Source organism: Corapipo altera, unplaced genomic scaffold (genome assembly GCF_003945725.1).
Source record: "Corapipo altera isolate COAL_440 unplaced genomic scaffold, ASM394572v1 22, whole genome shotgun sequence".
NCBI classification, from domain to species: domain Eukaryota; kingdom Metazoa; phylum Chordata; class Aves; order Passeriformes; family Pipridae; genus Corapipo; species Corapipo altera.
The window spans coordinates 9,104,835-9,124,546 of record NW_020884886.1 but is presented as its reverse complement, the minus strand read 5'-3'; the positions used below and the strand labels follow the sequence as shown (position 1 = coordinate 9,124,546).

Genomic DNA, 19,712 nt, shown 5'->3' with positions numbered 1-19,712 from the left:
CCTCTTTTATACACAGCATTGTCTGATCTTTTGCTGTAAGGCCATTCACTCTTGGAAGGTTGAGCAGAAAGGGTTGAACTGATGTGAGAACTGGTTTGCAAACCTCATCTGGCTGAAACTGTTTTTATAAACAAGTTTGGTTGTCCCTTTTCCACTGGAAAAGTAGCAAGGAAAGAAAATCTTTCTTCCTTGGTGCCATAATGAAGGGACTAAGCTTTGGATTTTGAAATCATGAGGGCTCCAAAATCAGTAGCTTCTTCAAGAAACCTAAATTACAGGGAATAAAAACATGATCATAGTTAGAAAATGTGAGTGAAAGAAGAGGAGAAAGAGATAAAATCAATTCTGAATCCAGGAAAAAATCAAGGACAGAGGGCTTGAAGGCTTCAGTCTTTGATTTCCATTGCCTGTTGTTGCAGGCAGGCATACCTTCCAATCCTGTTGGAAATGTATCAGGATTTGCGAATTTGTGCCCAAATGCTGTTAGAAGGCTTAGCAGAACTTTCTTGAATTATGACCCTTAAAGAAGAAAACGCAAAATTTGGGAATTGCTGAGACTCAGTACAGAGTAACCTAAAAACAGAGGAAATACAAGGATTGAGGAAGTTGTCTGATGATTGACTTTTCAATAGGGCAGATTGGATCGAACAGACCCACAGACTTTCCAGCTAAAGGAGGGTTTTCTTTGTATATGTTTGTTATGGAACCAAATATCCTATGTGTGTGCTTAGATATTGCCGCACAAAAGATGATTGTGCAATTCTTTAGTGTTGTCAAAACAGAGGGACGAGCATTGCTAAAGCTACTAGGGAATGTTTAGAAGACAAGGTTTCCTTTGAGAAAGCAGCTTAGGTGCTGGCCGGGTTTCACAGGTTTCATTTACATATGCGGAAGCTGCGCCATTTCCAAACTACACCAGTGCTGCAGCTGCCTTCCTTGCTTTTCTGCTCTCACAAGCACTATGCTCAAAACCCACATTAAAACATGTGAAAAAAAAGATCCTAGTGGGTAAATTTATACTATGGCTGGCGTTAGACACTTCAGTTAAAAAAAAAAAAATTCTTCCTAAGCAATGGGGAACCCTTGTTGAAATCTCACAGTCTTTTGTAGTTGGAATCGTGCTTGGCATCCCTTCCAGGTAACGCTGGAACTGCCAGAAAAGTTCAAGCTATAATGTGGCCATAGAAAAGCTCTGGGGGACTCTGTAATTATTACCTATTGGTCGCACCGTCCACAGTGCACTAAAAAAGTTCTTCAATCTCTAAAGCTTGTATGGTGAGAGCACCGCTAAGGTCACAGTTTTTATTTATCAGTTAACTTGCTAATTTGAAGGGAAAGCATTGAAGTGGAAATGTAGAAAATAGAAACAACATGAGCAGGTCAAAATATCCAAAACAGCAATATGAAATGTTCCAGTGTAAATACATTTCTATAAAAGGTGTGAATGAAACTTAAAAAAAAAAAAAGATGATGGATTTGGCACAGTCAATGAACACAATTATAAGTAGGTATTGAAGGAGAATATTCCACCAACCATGGATCCACAGATAATAATTAATAAGAACCAACTCCACTCCAGGCAGGCAGGTGCCCAGCATTATTTCACAGTTGACTGTTCGGGGGGTAGAGGTACTCACCTTTGCCACAGATCTTAATAATTTACTGCAGTTTTATCATTAAATCAGCATATAATTGGGAAGGAAATTAGGTTTTTTTCGTCATGAGAGCAAAGCAATACCGTTAATTTAATTATTTGTAGGAAAGGCTTTCCATAGTCATTTGGTATTTTGCTGTGGTTTTTTCTTTTTTAATTAAGTAAAGTAAGAACAATGCCATTTTTGTCATCTGTGCTTGGTGAAAATATGACAGTGTGATGTGATTTGCAACTTAAGCACAAGCTGGGAAAAATATACATTTTATCAGGACTGGCAATAATGAATTACAAGGGAACAAAAATAAGCAAAGAATATATCTGAGACCTCCTACCATTTCTGAAGTTTCCAATGTCTGTGAGAAAAAGGCTATTTCAAGAATTGTACTTTGTATTTATTTTTTTCTCTCAGCAAAATTGCCATACTCTTGTATAATAATTGAATTCGTTTAGCCTTTAGAATACTTGAGTTTGCAAATAACAATGAAAATGAATATTTCATGACATAGAGAATGATCAGTTATAGTTTTCTAACTTTGACTGGTAGCCCAGCACGACAGAGCCAGTGCTTACATTTCACGAGACTTTTTGCACCCAGGTAATTAAAAAAACTGGAGCTTAAGACAATAAGCAGGCAGGTGGAGATAGTTAAACATGACCTTTATTTGTGGGTTTTCTTTCCCTGTTGTGGGCAACGTTTTGCAGTTCAGTTTGGTACATGGAGTTTGTTGTGTATGCAGTGCAAAGGGGCATCATAAACCAGTTGCACCTGCAGCAGCCCCTGTTGTCTGGCAAAGACTTTGATGAGAAGACTTGTCTTTTAACTGTGTGTCTGGATTTTCACACAACAAGAGATTTTTTTATTTATTTATTTTCAATGAACCAACGCTGAGTCCAGGTCAGAAGGGTTGGTGTGTGGTGTTTGTACAGAAATGTTCCGAGGCAGCTTATAGGGAGAGGCGGGTGTGGGTCAGGGTGGTCCTGGGTAGGACTGAGGCAGTTGCTTGTAACAGCTATGGTTTCTTGGGAAATATACTGAGACAGAGAAGTGATTAAAATGCAGCTCAAAAATACTGTAATCTACCTAGGAACAGGATCAGGCTTCCCCCTTGGAGCAGGTGAGATAACTGTAGGAATGTTTTTTATAGATGCTTACTCCATTCCAGAGAAATGCTGGGGTGGGGGTGAGGGGTGTTGCTGATGCATTTGATGTGGAAAAACTAACTTGAGTTGCAATTATCCCTGAGAAACCATTAACCTAACCAAAACATTTGGCAAGGTGCAAAATCCCCGAGTGCAAAAAAATGTTGGAAGGTGGTGTAACTTTTGCTGAACTGTGGGACAGGCTCTCCAAAGGGAACAGTGCCGAGGAGCCGGTGCGGCCACTGGAAAGGTTGGGCTTGGGCTACTCGCATGCAGGCTGTAGCTCGGCTGGGAGTCACTTCACTTTTTCTTTATAATAAGCACAGCTCAGCCTATTGTGTGCCGGGGTGTGGGGGGAAGACAAAGAAAGCAAGCCAAGAAATTAAAGAAGATGGGGAGGGATAGGAACTGTGCTACAGCAGGAGCAGTGTTTCAGGGGTGTGGCGTGGAAATCTGCTTTGAATCGCAGCGTGGTGCTGCGGCCGCCGAGGTCTGAGCGGGTTTTGCAAAGATTTACTTCACTTCAGTCTGGGTCTGCCCCTGGCTGACGTCACGGGCTGGAGCAGCGGCACCAGAAGGCTGGATGAGTGACAGCCCAGCCTACTTTTTAATAGCTTTGTCATGTGACGGGGAACAGTAGTAAGACAGGTGCCTTCGATTCACTCTCAGAGAGGGTCTCATTGCCTGCATGAGTGTCTGCTGCCTGCCTGCCTGCCTCTGGACTGTAGTTTGCCAGCTTTCCTGCCGTTGCTCCGCAGCTGGATGGCGTGGGACATGTGCAACCAGGACTCTGTATGGAGTGATCTCGAGGTGAGGGGTGCACGGCGTGGGTGGCGCGTGGGGTGCAGGCGGTGGCGGGGATGGTGGGCTGGTCAGGGAGCTGGCAGGACGGCCGAGGCAGCATACTTTGCAAACAAGTCCATATCTTATCTTAACTCCAGTAAGTTTGCTATTTTAAGGTTACTCTGCGATGCCTTGAGCAAATCAAAGCTGAGCTCCTGTCATCAGTATACTATCTCCTGCAGTTGGAAACTATTTTCATGTGCCTCTGGCTCGCTTTCCCGTCATATGCAATATTTATGCTCTAAGATACTGATATGAATCGGTGTCTGAAGTGGCATTTCCAGTGGCGTTTAGTGGCCTGGTTGGAAAAATGCCATGTTTATTTAGAATAAGAGTAACATTTCTTTAAAAAAAAAAGTAGTTAAAATTAACCATTGGCTTTAAATTTTAATTGCTTCTTTCACTGTGCTCTGTCAAAGGTTTTTTCTTGTTTATCAGTGGCAGAATACAAAATGCACACAGGAATGAATACCCTGTTGTTTGGCTTTAGGTGCTTTTTAAAAGAGATTTCTGGAAGGAGACGTTTCCCTGCTTCTTGTGGTATTGGAATACTGACACTGTAGCTAATGCCCCGTAGAGCAGGGTTCGCAGTCAATCCGAATAGTCCAGCAAATGGTTAAATCCCACTGTACAGCAGAGACAACAGGATGAACCATGAGAATAGAGTTTATGCAGGACTGTGTGAACTGCTGCTGCTGCTGCCGCCGCTGCTGCTGCTGCTTGTGTAAAAATAGACGGCAATACATCAAATCCACAGCTTCTGCTGGCTACAATTCATAAAGGAAAAAATAAAAAAAAGAGGCAAGCAGCCCCGTGGTAATCTCTGGAGTATAATGTGAGGTTTGAGGATTTCTGCATGTTTGCATTCGGCAAAATGGAGCATTACCTGAAAGTTCAGGCAACTTGTGAAGCGAGGCAAACTTTCTTTGGACCCCATGGAGAGGAATCCCAAATACAGACCTGCTCAAAGGAACTAATCCTCTGGCTTCGGGCTTGGAATAAGTGCTTAAAATGGTCCCCTCGGGCAATGGGGAAGGGAAAAACAGGTTACAGGCGATGCTTTTTAACTAAGATGTTCATGCTGTAGAGAGCTACCCATCTAAAGTAAAAACATTCCCATGTTCTCCAATATATTTTTCCTATCTGGCAGAGCATGTATGTGAATTCTCAAGTCATTTTGTCATGTTTTAAATATTTGCAGCTTGCCATTGTATCTGCTGATTTCTGTTTGCATATTGTAATTGGTCTTATCTTGTTTTGATTTCTTGGTAAAGTGGAATAGATATGGATAATTCATATGTCCTGTAGCTATTATGAGTCAAGTCTGTAAGTGGATGACTTTCTGGCTCCAAAGTCCTAATTGTTTCTGAGTAGCTGGAGTATCCTGTGGGTTGTTGTCTGGCTTGTAGCATGGGTCTCAGCTGCCGTAGCTTCATTTTTCCATCATGTATTATTCCTAATGCTGCTAGGAGCTCATTGAAGAACCGGCTTATGTGGAAATACTGAAGATTTATTTTAATCACTAGAGTTCCAGCAGTAATTTCAAGCTAGTAACAGAATAGATAATTTATGTCAATGACTTTTTCATAGTGCAGAGGAAAAAAAAAAGAAGGAAAAAAAGGGTTTGATCTTAATATTAATTGTGTGGTGGATGGATTAACTGTGGGTAGGATTTTGCCAGTGTGCTCCTGCGTTGCACTTCCTGTAGCAATACTAGTGTCTGCCTGCTGCTTTGGCTCAGGGGATCACCTTTACTGAGCTAAAATAATGCAGGCACAGGTACTGGAGGCAGCTTTCATTTTTTGAATCATTAATGTTTGCTGTCAATGTAAAATGTATTATATTCTTGCTCTCATAATGACAGGACGGCGTGTTGCTCAATAAAGGCCTGCATCACTGTAGCTGATCAGCGTCCCCAGTGCTTCACAGCTTAATGAAGGTGATGTACAGTAAGGTTGCAAAGACTGATAGAGAGAATCCACATGACACACATTTTGTCAAGTCTCTCTCTCTTTCCTGAGTTCATCCCCTTGGCACTTTGAAAAACTTGTTAAAAATAAAATGCAGATTATATTTTCATTAATATAATTAATATGGCACGAGTCCAGTCTTTTTTTTTTTTTAAATTTACATTCAAAGGCACAAAAACATCCAAAAGGTTAATGAAGAATTATACTTAATTATAATGATTCATTACCATCAGTGCAGTTGAGCTAATTTATTGTTTGCGCCTGAACTAAGAGAAAAAAGGTCTGTTGGAGTGAAATAACGCACAGTAATTAGCCTTTTGTGTTTAGTGACTGCTTTATCATCCTAAATGTTACTGTAAAATTAAGGCTATAGTTATGGAATAACTATCATATCAAATAACTGTGGGAAGACAGTAAAATGTGTGTTAGCAATGCAGGTGCACCTGTTACAGATGTATAGGCAAACAGTAAATATCAACGTGTCAGATGAGGACAGTTTTAGGACTTGGAGTGTTAAATCTGGCATCATCCAAAGGCCAAATATAAATTAATAACAGGAACACTTGCTACTAATGTGTCTCAGATTAGAAGCATAATGTCATATTGAGAAACATTGATTTTATTATCATGTCAGCATTGGCAAGGCATATATACTTCATTTCAGCAGTTACATTTCTTAGGTGACATTGCAGTCACTACAGGTAAATGAAAGCTGTGATGAGCAGGAATTTTTTTTGTTAATACCATTGTTTATATTGCTTCAAAAGCCCACTGTAGGAACTTAAAAATGCAGATTACCAAAAGTAAACATGTTTAAGTAGGTGGTTCACAGAGTGAAGCTATTTTTATAAATGAAAGCAGTAAGAGATCAGCAGGATACTTTAGAAGTCTGTGGCATCAGTTATAAGCTACTGACCTCCACCACACAAACCTGAGAATGATACTGAGAATCTACCTTTTCAGTCAAAAACTAGATTATCCTTTAATGAGATCAGAGATTTCGGCCAAGCATCAAAAAAGGTCATCTCTGTATTATAAGATTGCTGCCAGAAGGTTGTGTCTCGCACGAAAAAAAAGGAAGCCTTCTAATTCTTTTCTTTTTTTTTTCTTTATGCCCAAAATAATGGTAAAAAAATTGTGTGCAGTTAAGATTACTTAAGTGGGGTTTTGACTTCTTAAAGTTCTGCAGCTCCTAAAATAATGGGAAGAAAAACAACTGCTATTTCAGAGCTTCGTTTTGCAACCTCTCAGCTTCCTTGCCCCTTGGCCTATTCCGTGATTATCTCGTAGTGTCCTGGTAGACGCAGAAGTTGTCTGGTAAATTATAGCTCGCACCAGCTGCACCAAGTCTTTGTGCCAACAGACAAAATCTTTGCTCACGGCTGCACTGCTGCATCCAGCCCGCGCACTGCAGACGCTCCGAGCTTCCCAGGGACAAAAAACTCAATGAAATGCACCTTCAGCAGCTCTGGCTTGCATTCTTGTGAAAGGCGGTCCTTGTGAGAGTGACATAACTGGTATTGAGCAATTCACATCCATGGACACTGTGTTAGTGCCCTACAGACATCTGCCTTCAGAAAGTGGCGCTTTCTGCATTGACTTCAGTCCAAATAGAAGTTGGGAAATCATTCAAACCACCCAGTCAACTGACCGGAGTTGAGAAGGTCCTGCTGTTGACCATCCTTAACACATTGCTAGAAATACTCAGGGTGGATGTCCTTAGGCTCAGTTGACTTTAGATGGCTTTTAACCGTTCAGCGCCTGGTGCCTTTGCAGCGTTACGTGTGCTTTGCAGTATACACGTATCGATGTAGGTGTTCGGAGGGGAGTTACGAGGATACATGGTACAGTGCAGTAGGAATTGCTTAATTGAGCAGCATTGACATATGGAACTCCGCTATTTGCCAAACTGTTACTACGTGTTTTCCATAATTAGGAAATGGTTTTGGTGGATACTCTGACATTTCGACTGCTGTGCTAAAGTTATTAATTTTTTCTTCCTTAGTAGGTCAGTCAATACCCTATCTAGCTTCATACTAGCATATGAAAGGATACTGATTCCGGGTTTGTTTGTATTTATCCCCACTCTCTTCCTAAGTTGTGCAGACAAAACATTTTGCGCTGCTGAAGAGGATTCGTGGGACTTTGTTTACTGCCTCAATCAAAACGTTTCACAGACCCTCTACTTTAGGATTACTGAATCAGAGGATGCCCTAAGAGGAAAACCCATTTGATTCTCTCACTACATCCTCTCTCTAGGGACATTTAGGGAACTGTCTAGGATAGTAGATGTGTTTGCACCAAGCAGGTGAAAGGCTGTGTGAACTGACTGTGCCTGTCACCCAGAGGAGAATATCAGGATATTCCAAGCTGCACTTTGGTTGCCAGGACCCTGATATGGCTGTGGTCTATGCACCGGGAACAGAGCACAGCAGCGTCACTAACCCGTGCATTTTTATGCCCATATGGTAACCACCATCAGGATTGACCGCAAGGATTGTGGTAAAGTTCTGTAGAAGTGAAAAGTGTGACTATCTCCAGCTTGAGCTAGCCCCCAGGGCTGAAGGCTGTAACAGGCTGTGCCTCTTTAACCTGAATGCATCAGGAAATACGTGACAGACCTTGCCCAGAGGTATTCATCTGTAACTTGTACCTGCACTGGTTTGCTCTGAAGCAGGAGAATAAGGACATGCTTTGGCCTCTGCTGTTGGATTTAAAGCTTTGAACACGATTGTTATCAAATAGTGTAGGGAGAAGGAAAGTCGTTGTCCCTGGACAGATATGTGACAGAGAAGGCAGCTTATGCCCTACTATTTCCTCATCCTTTTTGCATACCTGTATAGTACTAGCCATGATCAAATACTTAAGTGGTTTTTTTCCAGAAAAAAAGGTCAATCTTAGTGACACTGTGCCATAGCTAAATTCAGGTTTAATTCTTACCACATGATATTAAAGTTAATAGATTCCTGGTAATTAATGAAACTATTTCTGTGTTGCTGTATCCTGCAGTGTGCTGCTCTGGTTGGTGAAGACCAGCCTCTTTGCCCAGATCTCCCAGAACTTGACCTCTCTGAACTCGATGTGAACGACCTGGACGCGGACAGCTTTCTGGGGGGACTCAAGTGGTATAGCGACCAGTCAGAGATCATCTCCAATCAGTACAGCAATGAACCCGCCAATATATTTGAGGTAAGGCAAGGTGATGCAAGTGCACATTGCAAAGTCCTTGCTTGCTTTTTTTCTGATTTTTTTTTTTGTTACCCTGGTGGACAACAGTTTTACAATTTTTCCCCCATTAAGAGACAATAAATGTGGTGATGTGTTAAGGGTTCTGATTGGTTCCTTTGATCTGCATGATCAGAACTAGGCCTGCGATCTGGAGGGGTGTGGGGGGTGAAGCCTTGAAAGGATTTAAATGGAACTTTGGATTTTTGAAAGAAAACAGCTGAACAGTGCCTACAGTACACTGCCCTGTGGTGTCACGGTGAGGAGTTGCACAGTTGTCAGCTACAAAGCAAAAGTCGAAAGTTGTTTGTTGTCTTCTACTTGAATTCCTCGTCAAGAAGCAGAGTGCAGCACAGCAGCTAATTGATGAGTAGCTGGAACATTTCTGGTAAAGGTTTTTACCACTCAGAACCTTACTGCGCAAGGTTCTTTTGCACACAAATTGAGAGGTCCTCGTCGTTGATGTATTAGGGAGAAAAAGGGTGGATTTGGCAGAGAAGTCATAGATCTCCTGGTGGAGAGCAGTCTAAAAGTAAAAGTCGAAGAGTGCTAGAGAGATTTTAATCTTTTCTTTCCAATTCTGCCTTGGGGATCAGGGTGTATGAGAGGAGGGTTACTGTCCCTTTATCTCTGTCTCCAATCTTCTTTCTTTTGTTGTGTAAAGCCTTCATAATTCTCTGCCTCATGGTTTCAGGCAGCTGTGCCCCTCTTAAACCCTAACCTCCTTCCCTCTTTGGTAATAGGAAAGGCTATAGATCGTCCACTGACCAGGAAATTGGACAATAAATTGATTATCTGGCAGGAAGACCTTGTGCAAAAGCAAGCTACGGGTGCTGCCTCTCACATGGCAGGTACCACAGCTCCAGGAAGTACAGCTGGTCCACTGGCTCAGGGAAGCCCTGAATTATCATGGTGGAGTTTAAAGGCTGGAAAAAATTAACTGAAACAACATCATAAGATGCTTACTTAGGGTGATGTCCTGAATAAAACCCTTTTTTTTTTTTTTTTGTATACAGCTCTGAACCCACAGTGATCTCCCTGATGGAGATGAAGTTGCACTGGATTTATACCAGTGTAACTGATAGCAGAAACTGGCCTTCTCTATTCAGTTTCTGTGATTTACATCCAAGTAACTTGAAATTAATTTTATTCAAATAAAAATAGGCCTGCAAAGCCTTGTGCTTAGGCCCTCTGTTTTCTTTAGTTGTATAGTGTTCTGCACCTTGTTTTACAAAGTTTCCAAACCCCGTGTTGTTCTTGAATTGCAGTTGTACTGCCCCAGGCAGGGTACAGCCTGCTGGTGACTAGGTTTGGATGGTCAGTGGCAGAGAGGCAAGGGGGCAGGGACCACACTTGCAGCTAGTGTGGTGCAGGCTGGTTTTGCTTTTTTTATAATGGAAGAGACATATTTTTCCACAGTTATCAAAAGCCAAATGCAGAGGCATTTTCCTTTAGGAAAAATCAGTTGAAGATGCAGACTTTCAAAGTGTAAGTTCCAGATAAGTAATACAAGTAAGTATTTACCGATTCTAAGCACACAAATCATTCCAATAAAACCAGTAGAACATGAGCACAGACCTGTTGCTTGCGCCATGTGTTGTTGCCTGGCTGCTCTGATGGCCACAGCTGCAGAGTACAAAGTTGTCTCAGACAGGTAGTGACCATTCCCCTACATGCCTTGTATAGGAATTGTCACTTCCTGTATGAAATAATTCCTGTTCTGAAAATCAAAGCATGTTACAAACAACAAGACAACCAGATAGGCTTGTAGTTAACCTTGGGAGTTGGTGACATGAGGTACTGGTCACTAGGGCTAGGTAACCTTGCATGGGCACATTTGGGTATGTCAAGGATGAGGTGCCCCGGTGTGAAGAAATAGGAGAATGGGGAAATGGGGAGTGCAGCTGGGGGAAGGCACGTAGGCAGCAAGTAATAGGTCAGAAATAATAGTTTGGAAATGAAATATACTGCTTCTTTCCTAACACACGAATTCTGTTGTTTTCTTTGTGAATGCCTTCACACCAATCGACTTCTGCTGCAGGCTGCATCACTGTCTCTGACCTCACAGCTTGGCCCATACTTACCTGTAGGCACGAACTGTGCCCTAATGGTATTTTACCATACTGCAGTGCAAAATTAGACTATTTTCAGCGTCACAGTGTGTTGCATTTACATTTCTTAGTTGCCTGGCCTCGGAAGATGGGAATGAAACAGTTATTTTCTCCTCCCATACGTTAACCCTGTCCCCATTCTCCATCATGCAGCTGGATACCTTACACTATTTCTTGCCTCTGCTGCTCTGTAATGTGACGACTGGGGGTGCTCAAGATCAGAAGAAGATGTCTTCTTCCTCCAGAGAGTTATCTCACATGTCTGTGAGGAACTATTTGTTTTAGCTGAGAGAATGGAAGTTTTGTGCAGTTTTCCATTTGGTAATCTCTAGATTTTTCCATATTGATCCTCACTGGCTTTTTTTAAAAGAAAATAATTTCTTTTTTTACCTTTTTTTGCTTCTTTTTTTCTTTCTTATCATTGTGGGAGTAGTATGTTTTATCTAACTTAAGCTTCCAGATGATGTGTTGTCATACAAAAATAGAAATACAGTCTGTTTGGGGTGGAAGGGAAAGAACCAGAATGACAAACAAATGCTGGGAAGTACAAGAGCAGAATTACTTGCACAAGCTGTACAGTGTTAATTGCCAAACCTAACCTTGACTGAAACACAGTCTTCTTTGAGGTATTAATGCAGTACACGTGGCATTGTCTAGGTGAGGGATGGTATGAAGTTCCTGAGTGTCTCTGGTGCACTTTTTTTAAGAAATACTTGTATTTCAGAAAGTGAATTTTTGGTCTTACTGCAAATCATGTTCCTGAAAGCTCATTTGAGCCAAGCACCCACAAGCTTAGACACTCCCAGTGGCTCACAGACTAGAAATTATTAATAGGTAGCAACCAGAAGCCAAATGAGATAAAGGTCCAATTAGTCTAGATAGTTTGTAAGTGTTGAGTATAAATCCCTGCTCTCATCTGCTTAGGTGTGATGAGATACTGGCCTTCACTCCAGTGTTAAAACACACCAGTATTTTGCAGACACGCCTAATTCATCACTGTATGATTCTGCTCACACACCAGTGTAACTGATACTAGTCCCAAATCAAACCTGGACTGTCTGCCCCAGTGCAGAGGCTCTTCTTATCAATGTTTGTACTTATGTACATTATGAATTAGTTGATTTCTTTCTATTCACAGTTTGATCACTTTTTTTTTTTACCTAGTATTCTTTGCCTGTTGCTCTGACTATTGGAAAGATAAAATGAAGGAGTTCTTACCCCTCAGGGTACTGTCTATTGACACAAGTTTATGCAAGTAAATAGTTAATAAGTCACCCAAGACCAGTTATTTAGATGGTTCACTGCACCATTCACTTTTATGATTTGCTTTTGTGAAGAACTAGACTTAAAAAAATTGTATTTGCAAAAAATTGATTTGGCTACTTTTAGAAAATCAAAATGGTTAGTTTTTCATTCTCAAAGCCAATGCTATGTGAAATTGTGAACAAACATACAACTTAATGTATCACAAGTGAGAAAGCTTTTTGTTCATGAAAATATTTTGTTGTCCCTTGAGGCTTCTTCATATACTATACCATATCATGTAAGATTAGCCACATTTAAAATTACTTATGACCCATGCCTAGCAATATGGAGAGAGAAGATATCTACGGCGGGTGTAGCTCTTTGTTGGCATTGTTTGCAAATAACTCAACTGATGTTAAGAGAAAATGCAGCCCGTTAACTACCTGTTAAAGTATAATGAACCTGTGTAAAATCATAAATCTTATGCTTGGCAAAACCCATTTTCTAGCCTTTAAAAAGACTTCAGAAAACCCATATTACTTGCCCTTCTGCTGATTTCATTTATTTACATAATTTGTTTACATAATTCTGTGTTCCAGAGAGATGCTCACTGTATTTGATTAGTTTGCTTTTAATTGTTCTATATGGGTGTAGCACAGGTTACTTTTCAAGGCCATTCTGTGTGCCATGTATTTGGAAAGCCTAAAAAGACAGCTATGTAGACTGCCAAAAAGTGCTTGTATTACAAGCAATGAGAATGTGAGGAGAAAAAGAAATGCACAGTGAAATGCAGACTGTCTTGCTCTTGGCAGCAGGAAAATTCATGGAGATAAATGATTTCTTATTTATTTGGAAGGGTTTGTATCAGGAAGATGATGAGTGTTGAGGGGAGCCTTAAACATCACCAGGGCATTGGTTCAGATTATAAGCTCCCTCATGTTCGGTGGTGCTGCCAGCCTCTTTCACCATTGCAGGTTATTCATTCAAGGTTTGCAGCCAGATTGATTAATGAATGACCAGATCTTGCGTAAAATGACTTGGCCTGACTTTTAAACAGCCACCAATGTTTTCTTTGCCAGTCTTGTGACTGGTGTTAATGGGTTTCCAGAGAACTGAGCCTATAGAGACTTTCTGTAGTGGCCTTCCCTAGCATTTTTTCCACTTTTTAATTTTCTCCAAAACTAGTAGCCCAGGGCAGGCAGTTCAAGGAGATATAATCTCAGGAAAAAAAAAAAGACATGGTAGTCAAATCCTTGATGGCTGATGCCCTTCAGTGCCAAATCAGCATGATTTATCATAGCCATCTATTCAGCACAACAGAGGCTGGAGGTGAGCTGCATGGTGTACCTCACACAATATGCATAACTAGAGCTCTGAACTTTGAAGGAAAGCCTCAGAGCTATTTGCAAAGTGCTGGTGCTTAGTGAATACTAAATTACATTTAGGAAATAGTCTATTGCTACCAGTTATACTTCATTTTTATTCTTGACACAGACACCTAAATCAGAGAACAGTAACATTTCAGAGATTATGGTAGCAGTTTGGGTATGTTCCAACACTATAATAGGATCAGAATTTTAAGGCCTTTTTTATTATTACCAATAGTCACTTAGTTTCTACTGCAGCGTACTTTGTAGGGAATTACAGCTTTTACTAAAAAGATTAAAATGCTATTATGCAAATGATTGCAGTATGTTATTATGTTTACAAATTAACATCCATGGCTCAACACACAAATTAACTAACTATTCCATCTATATTATTAAGGATTTAATAAAGTAACTGTTGATAAAAATGAGGAGCTTGAAACACTTAATAGGAACTGATCATGATTTAACATAGAACTTAAACATTGTGTTTAATGTTCTAGATGGCATAATGGCAGAATAAAGCTCATCAAAGCACTTAAAAGGACTGAGATTGTGTGCACGACATAGCAGCCTCTCTGAGAACTTAGAGGGCACAAACGAAATAGCTCTGGGGAGTAACATAGAACATATTGGTGAATCTGGAAGCAACACAGGGCTCTCTCACATCAATATGTAGTTTCCTGCTCTAATAAGTAGTTTTTTTGAAATTTGGATTCATACGCATTGAGTGTTTTACATGATAGGCACACGTAGTGTACTTGGGAACTTGTGTCCCTCTAAAATGCATCCTGTAATGAAATGCTTCTATGGCAAATGGGATTTCGTCGCAGAAAGTATTGCTGTATGGCAAAAAAAAGGGGAAGGCTGAGTTCAGGCTGAGATGACTTTACGAACAGTGCTGCAAATTGCTATTCCTAACAGTTCATAAGAGATCATAAAAGCAAACAGATAAGAGCTACTGAGGTCCTAGAGAAATGAATGTACAGTATGTGGCTATGGGATAGGTTTAGTAGGGAAACAGACAACGTTGTGGGTTTAATACAACAATAAACATAAAAGGCTAAAGATGCAGATTTGGGATAGGAAACTTTATAAGAACAGTAAAAGGTAACAATGTATCATAAAAATCACTTGCGAGACTAGGAGAGAGACCCTCAGTTCCAGGGAAAGAAAATAGCAAACGCTTGGTAAAAGCATTATATTCCTGGTGGAGCAATGTCACTTTTCTTGTGTGTTTGTATGCATTACCTTTTCCAGTGTCTCTGGCCTGACTTAGGTCTCTACATCTGCTAAATAGAAGACCAGCACAATAACATCTTGTCTGTGTGGGATGATATATGTAAACTATAATCTATGATTAGCTATGCTGACATTTAAAAAGGCTCAAGCAGTAAGTGGAATTTATTTTACTTGAACCAGCTGCTATGTAATTGGGAAGAGTTTATGCAAATGCTCTGTATCTAGTGTTAGCAAGGTGTGCTGCTGCTCCATTTTCTTTCCCACTTGGACAAAATACAAACTGTCTAAACACATCTCTGTTTTAATGCAAGAACCTGGCATGTTGGTTGAAACCTTCAGGCAGGAAAGAAGTCCCAAATGAGCAGAAAAAAAATTGCTTTGAGAGCTTATTGTTTGATGTATGAGGCCACCAAGACCATTCCCCAGGCGCACAATCAAGAAAATGCAACTGATCCTCTTCACAGTCCCATTAAGGAGACATTTCACCTGGAGCAGCTTTAGCTTGAGATACTCACTGTGCAGCTGGTCTGTAGAGCACCTGTCCTTTTTCTAAGAGGGAAGACTAGCACTCACCAAAACAGTAGAGAGCTAATTAGGTCATTAGGCGGATGTCTTGGCCTGTGTTAAAACCAGCCCTTGAGGACACTGTGTTACACTGTGTTCCCAGTGGCTACATAGCTAAATACAAACTGGTGTCAGCTGCCATGCAAACAAAAATGTAATAGCCTCCTTTCACAGAGGTCATCTTAAATCCACTTTGGTCACAGTCACATTCCACATCTGTTTTAGTGAGATGCAGCTTCTTAAGGTGGCATTTGGACTTCATAAGCACACAAACAACCGAGCTATAAATTGCTACTGCTGGAGTTATTTTGAATAAGTGTATACTGTTTCATATTTATAATGGTGAGGCTTCATAATATTCGCAGTGAATATATAACACAGATCAGTTCAACAAGCATGAAATTGTATGTTGTCAACTTGTCACATAAATAGAGCCGTATTGGAGCTTACCATAATGTTGAACTAAATATTTTCTCCCTGGAACTGCAGAGAGGGTCACAAAAATGTGGGACGGTAGCTCTTTCTTTTGTTAGAAAAACACTCCTAAACTCATTGCTAGTGAGAAGTAAATATTTCTGATACAATTTGTCTGGGTTTTTTCTTGTCCATTTACTTAACAACAGCAATAGAAAGTTTACCTTTCTTAGACAAATGATGATTGGCTAAATTGTTAAATTTATTTCCATTAATGGGTTTTTTCTAGTGTAACCTTTTTTTTTATTGTTGCTATTTTTGCACTATGCATCATTGCTAATTGCTGCTAAACAGTCCATCTTAACCCTGGCATGCTCTTCCACTGCTGCCCCATCCCACTTAACATTAACTCTGGCCCATGCCATTACAGAAGGATAAAATCATCACAAGGCTTCATTTAGGAATTCTTTTCTCCTTGGTACCACTAACCTATTGTGCATGTGTAGGTCAGGAGGAGGAAATTGCATGGAGTATATTTGTTGCAGGGAGAAAATTTGGGTATTGAATCATGTCAAACTGTTTTTTTCCCCATGAACAGATTAAATATAGAAAGAAGAGTGTATATGTGTCTGTGAAAACTTATCCACTTGTAGCTCTTGTTGTACTACAGTAGTTAATACTCAGATGCTCTGGAAATTTGCAGCCTTTCTGGAGGAATGCCCCCTGCCAGCTTTATAGGCCTCTTTTTCTCCAGTGTCTGATTTTTATTTCAGTAGCTTTGTGCAGGTGCGTACAGGATCCTAATGCCTGTGTTTGCAAGTGATGGGCTGCAGCATTGGCAGGCATGGAGCTCTGACTGTGTGTGCTTGCACACTCAGCCATGGAGGCTGGGTTCAGGTCTCGGTGGAAATCATCCCCTTTGCAATGCATAACTGGTTGCTTTGGCTGAATTTTCCATTCTGACACAATGAAGCAACAGTCTTGCTTCGTAATGATTGAGAAATTAATTAGCACTTTGCAGTGGTGATGAGTCTGAAGGGCCATGATTGGAGTTTGCTTTTTACCATATGCAGTAATCACTGGGTTTTGTTTATGAAAGCACAAACCCAAAACCTATTGAGATTTTGGTGTTGTCATGAAGCGTGAGCTGTGTGATGCACTGGAATAATACTTTCATTTCCTCACACACATCTGTGCTTTTGTGCTTTACTGTGAGTAAAACAATGGGGTGCTGGTCCATAATTGGTACTTCTAATCACTAAGACGATAATCAGAAGAACAGAGTATTTTCTGTGAGGAGCCGCGGTGGCAGCCTCAGGCAAGTGTTGTTGACTTCTTGATTTATGACAGCTTTGAGTTGCCTGAACTGCTCACAGCCATCCAGCTCATCACATAAAGTTCAGGAGGATCATCCCTTCTAAGCACATTGCAGGGTTAGAGGTGCCAAATGGACAGAGAGAACTTCTTATACCTCTGTTTTATTTGCTGCCAGAACTGCTCCTTGAAGGCTCAGTGATATTAAATCTAGAGATTTGGAGGGGCAGTCCATCAAATGGTCTGAGGGACGGCAGATCTCTTCTACAGGAGCTGCACTTGCATGAAAATGGAGAAATTGGGTAGAAAAGTTTCTCACCATGAGATTGCTTGCAAGGAGGTGCAGTAATGGTTATCTGGAGGATTGGTTTGGTCAGAGGAACATTCTGCTTCCACATGACCTGCTAGAAGAAACAATGGGAATTTTCTCCTGGAATGGTAGTTTTTCCTGGAGGACAAAAAATTCTGAAAGTACTCCAAAACCTTTGCAAAAAACCCAGTTGTTTTCTCCCCATGTTGCTGTTTAAGCAGTGACATAATAATTCAGGAGCTGCATCAGAGACTGCAGGAAATAAAAGTTATGGAAGTGAGACTTCTCACTGAGAATTTTACTTCGGTGGGAATGCTGTAGGCTTGCACATTTCCACAGAGCAGTCAGTGACCACGAGTAAAAAGCAGGTATGATGAGAGTTTTACAAGTCTTGTAGTATTCAGAATTTTTTTTTCCTGTTACATATGTATCATTTGACTAGCTGGATCTAGCTGTAGTGTTCTGCACTCTGCCAGGCCCTGTGTATTGAGACTCAGGGAAGCGGATCTTGGGTCTATTGGTGTCCGCTTCAGGAAGGTTTCTTGGTGAGGTGTGGGCAGCCAGGTAGTGCTGGTGACAGTGTGGGTGGTAAAGGATGAAGAATGAACTTGTAGCATGGGAAGGTTTTACAGAATCACAGAATGGTTGAAGTGAGAAGGGGTCTCAGGAAATCATTTGGTTCAAGCCCACCAGGCAGGATTACATGGAGCAGAAAGTTGAGAAACTACTCCTGTGTTCCTCTGCTGCTGCTTCTCCTCTCCTTAAAATGACTTTATTAGTACTGGTAATGAGTTCCTGATCCCATTTGGGAAATCTTACACTATTGTCTTAAGCAACTATGGAATTTCCTTGAGGCATGGCTGTATATAGCAAGAAGCCCATTGTAGTGGTTTGACCCCAGGCAGTCCCCAAGCCCCACACAGCTACTTGCTTACTCCCCTACCAGCAGGACAGGGAGAGAACTGGGAGGGTAAAAGTCAGAAAACTCGTGGGTTGAGATAAAGACAGTTTAATAAGGAAAGCAAAAGCCACTCACACAAGCAACGAAAAACCAGGGAATTAATTCACTGCTTCCCATGGGCAGGCAGGTGTTCAGCCATCTCCAGGAGAACAGGGCCCCATCACGCATAACGGTGACTTGGGAAGACAAATGCCATCGCTGCAAACCTCTCCTTCCTTCTTCTTCCCCCCAGCTTTATATACTGAGCATGATGTTATATCGTCTGGAATATCCCTCTGGTCAGTTTGGGTCACCTGTCCTGGCTGTGTCTCCTCCCAACCTCCCATGCACTCCCAGGCTCACTGCCAGCATGGCTGTATGGAAAGTAGAAAAGGCCTTGGCTCTGTGTAAGCCCTGCTCAGCAATGACATAAACATCTTTATATTATCAACCCTGTGTTCAGCACAAATCCAAAACACAGCCCCATACCAGCACTGTGAAGAAAGCTAACTCTACCCCAGCCAAAACCAGCACACTTTTTATTGCCAAATTCTAGTTTTCAGAGGAAGTTGAGTGCCAGTCAAGAGTGTTCTCAGTCTGGCCTTGGTTTTCATGTCGAATTTTCAAATAAGGAAACCTACTTGTGCTAACCTTAGCTTCCACAGGTACCAAGCTTGTCCATTTTCACAGGCTTGTTGTTGGAGCAGTGAAATTGTAAAGCTGTCAGGTTGAAATGGATGCATATACAATTATTTTAATAAACAAAACCTAAGTGCATGCTTACTGACCTCTGCTTGGATGTGCCCTGTTAGGCATTTGACCATCTGGGCATGCACAAAAGGAGCAATAGGCTTTTATTTCTACCTTTCTGAGGGAAAGATATGCATTTTTGAAATTCTTTTTCTGGTTGTATGTTTGCTTTACTTTTTTTCTCCCACAAGAACCAGAGTGGATTTTCTTGGCTGTATTGACTGTCCTTAAAAGCCCAACTGTCAGTCTTCACATAAGTATGAAGATATCAGGCAAAACATTGGCAATTGTCACTTCAATTGCATCTGGAGGAAAGCCAAAATAACTTGTGGATTTTTTTTCTGAGACATAAGAAAATATCACACAGTCCTTAACACTGCAGAGACATTCATCCATTTCCAGTGAAAGGGTGTCAAAGTGCTTCTGCTTGTGTGTGATGGGAGTGTTGCCATCTCTTGTCATTTTCTTTGCTGTTGATCCCACTCTCATACAGAAAGGGTCAGGTCAGATGCTTCTCTGAAGACCAAGTCTCCCATTTGCAGCAGGAAATCTCTCGGGCAGAGAGGATAATGTTACAAAACAGAGGCTAATATTACAAAACAGCTCTGCTGCCTCTGGCGCAG

At 41.1% G+C, this 19,712-nt stretch overlaps 1 protein-coding gene across 3 annotated transcripts in view; it reads left to right on the top strand.

The window, feature by feature from the left end:
- Positions 1-19,712, top strand: part of PPARGC1A (PPARG coactivator 1 alpha) — a 368,813-nt gene that overhangs the window by 296,134 nt on the left and 52,967 nt on the right. For 2 of the 3 annotated variants that reach the window (XM_027642670.1, XM_027642673.1), the window contains exon 2: positions 8,617-8,796. In XM_027642670.1, coding sequence (XP_027498471.1) covers positions 8,617-8,796 — 180 coding nt within the window. Of the gene's footprint in view, positions 1-3,409; positions 3,605-8,616; positions 8,797-19,712 lie in introns of those variants that run through there. The other variant, XM_027642671.1, reaches the window with a different exon arrangement.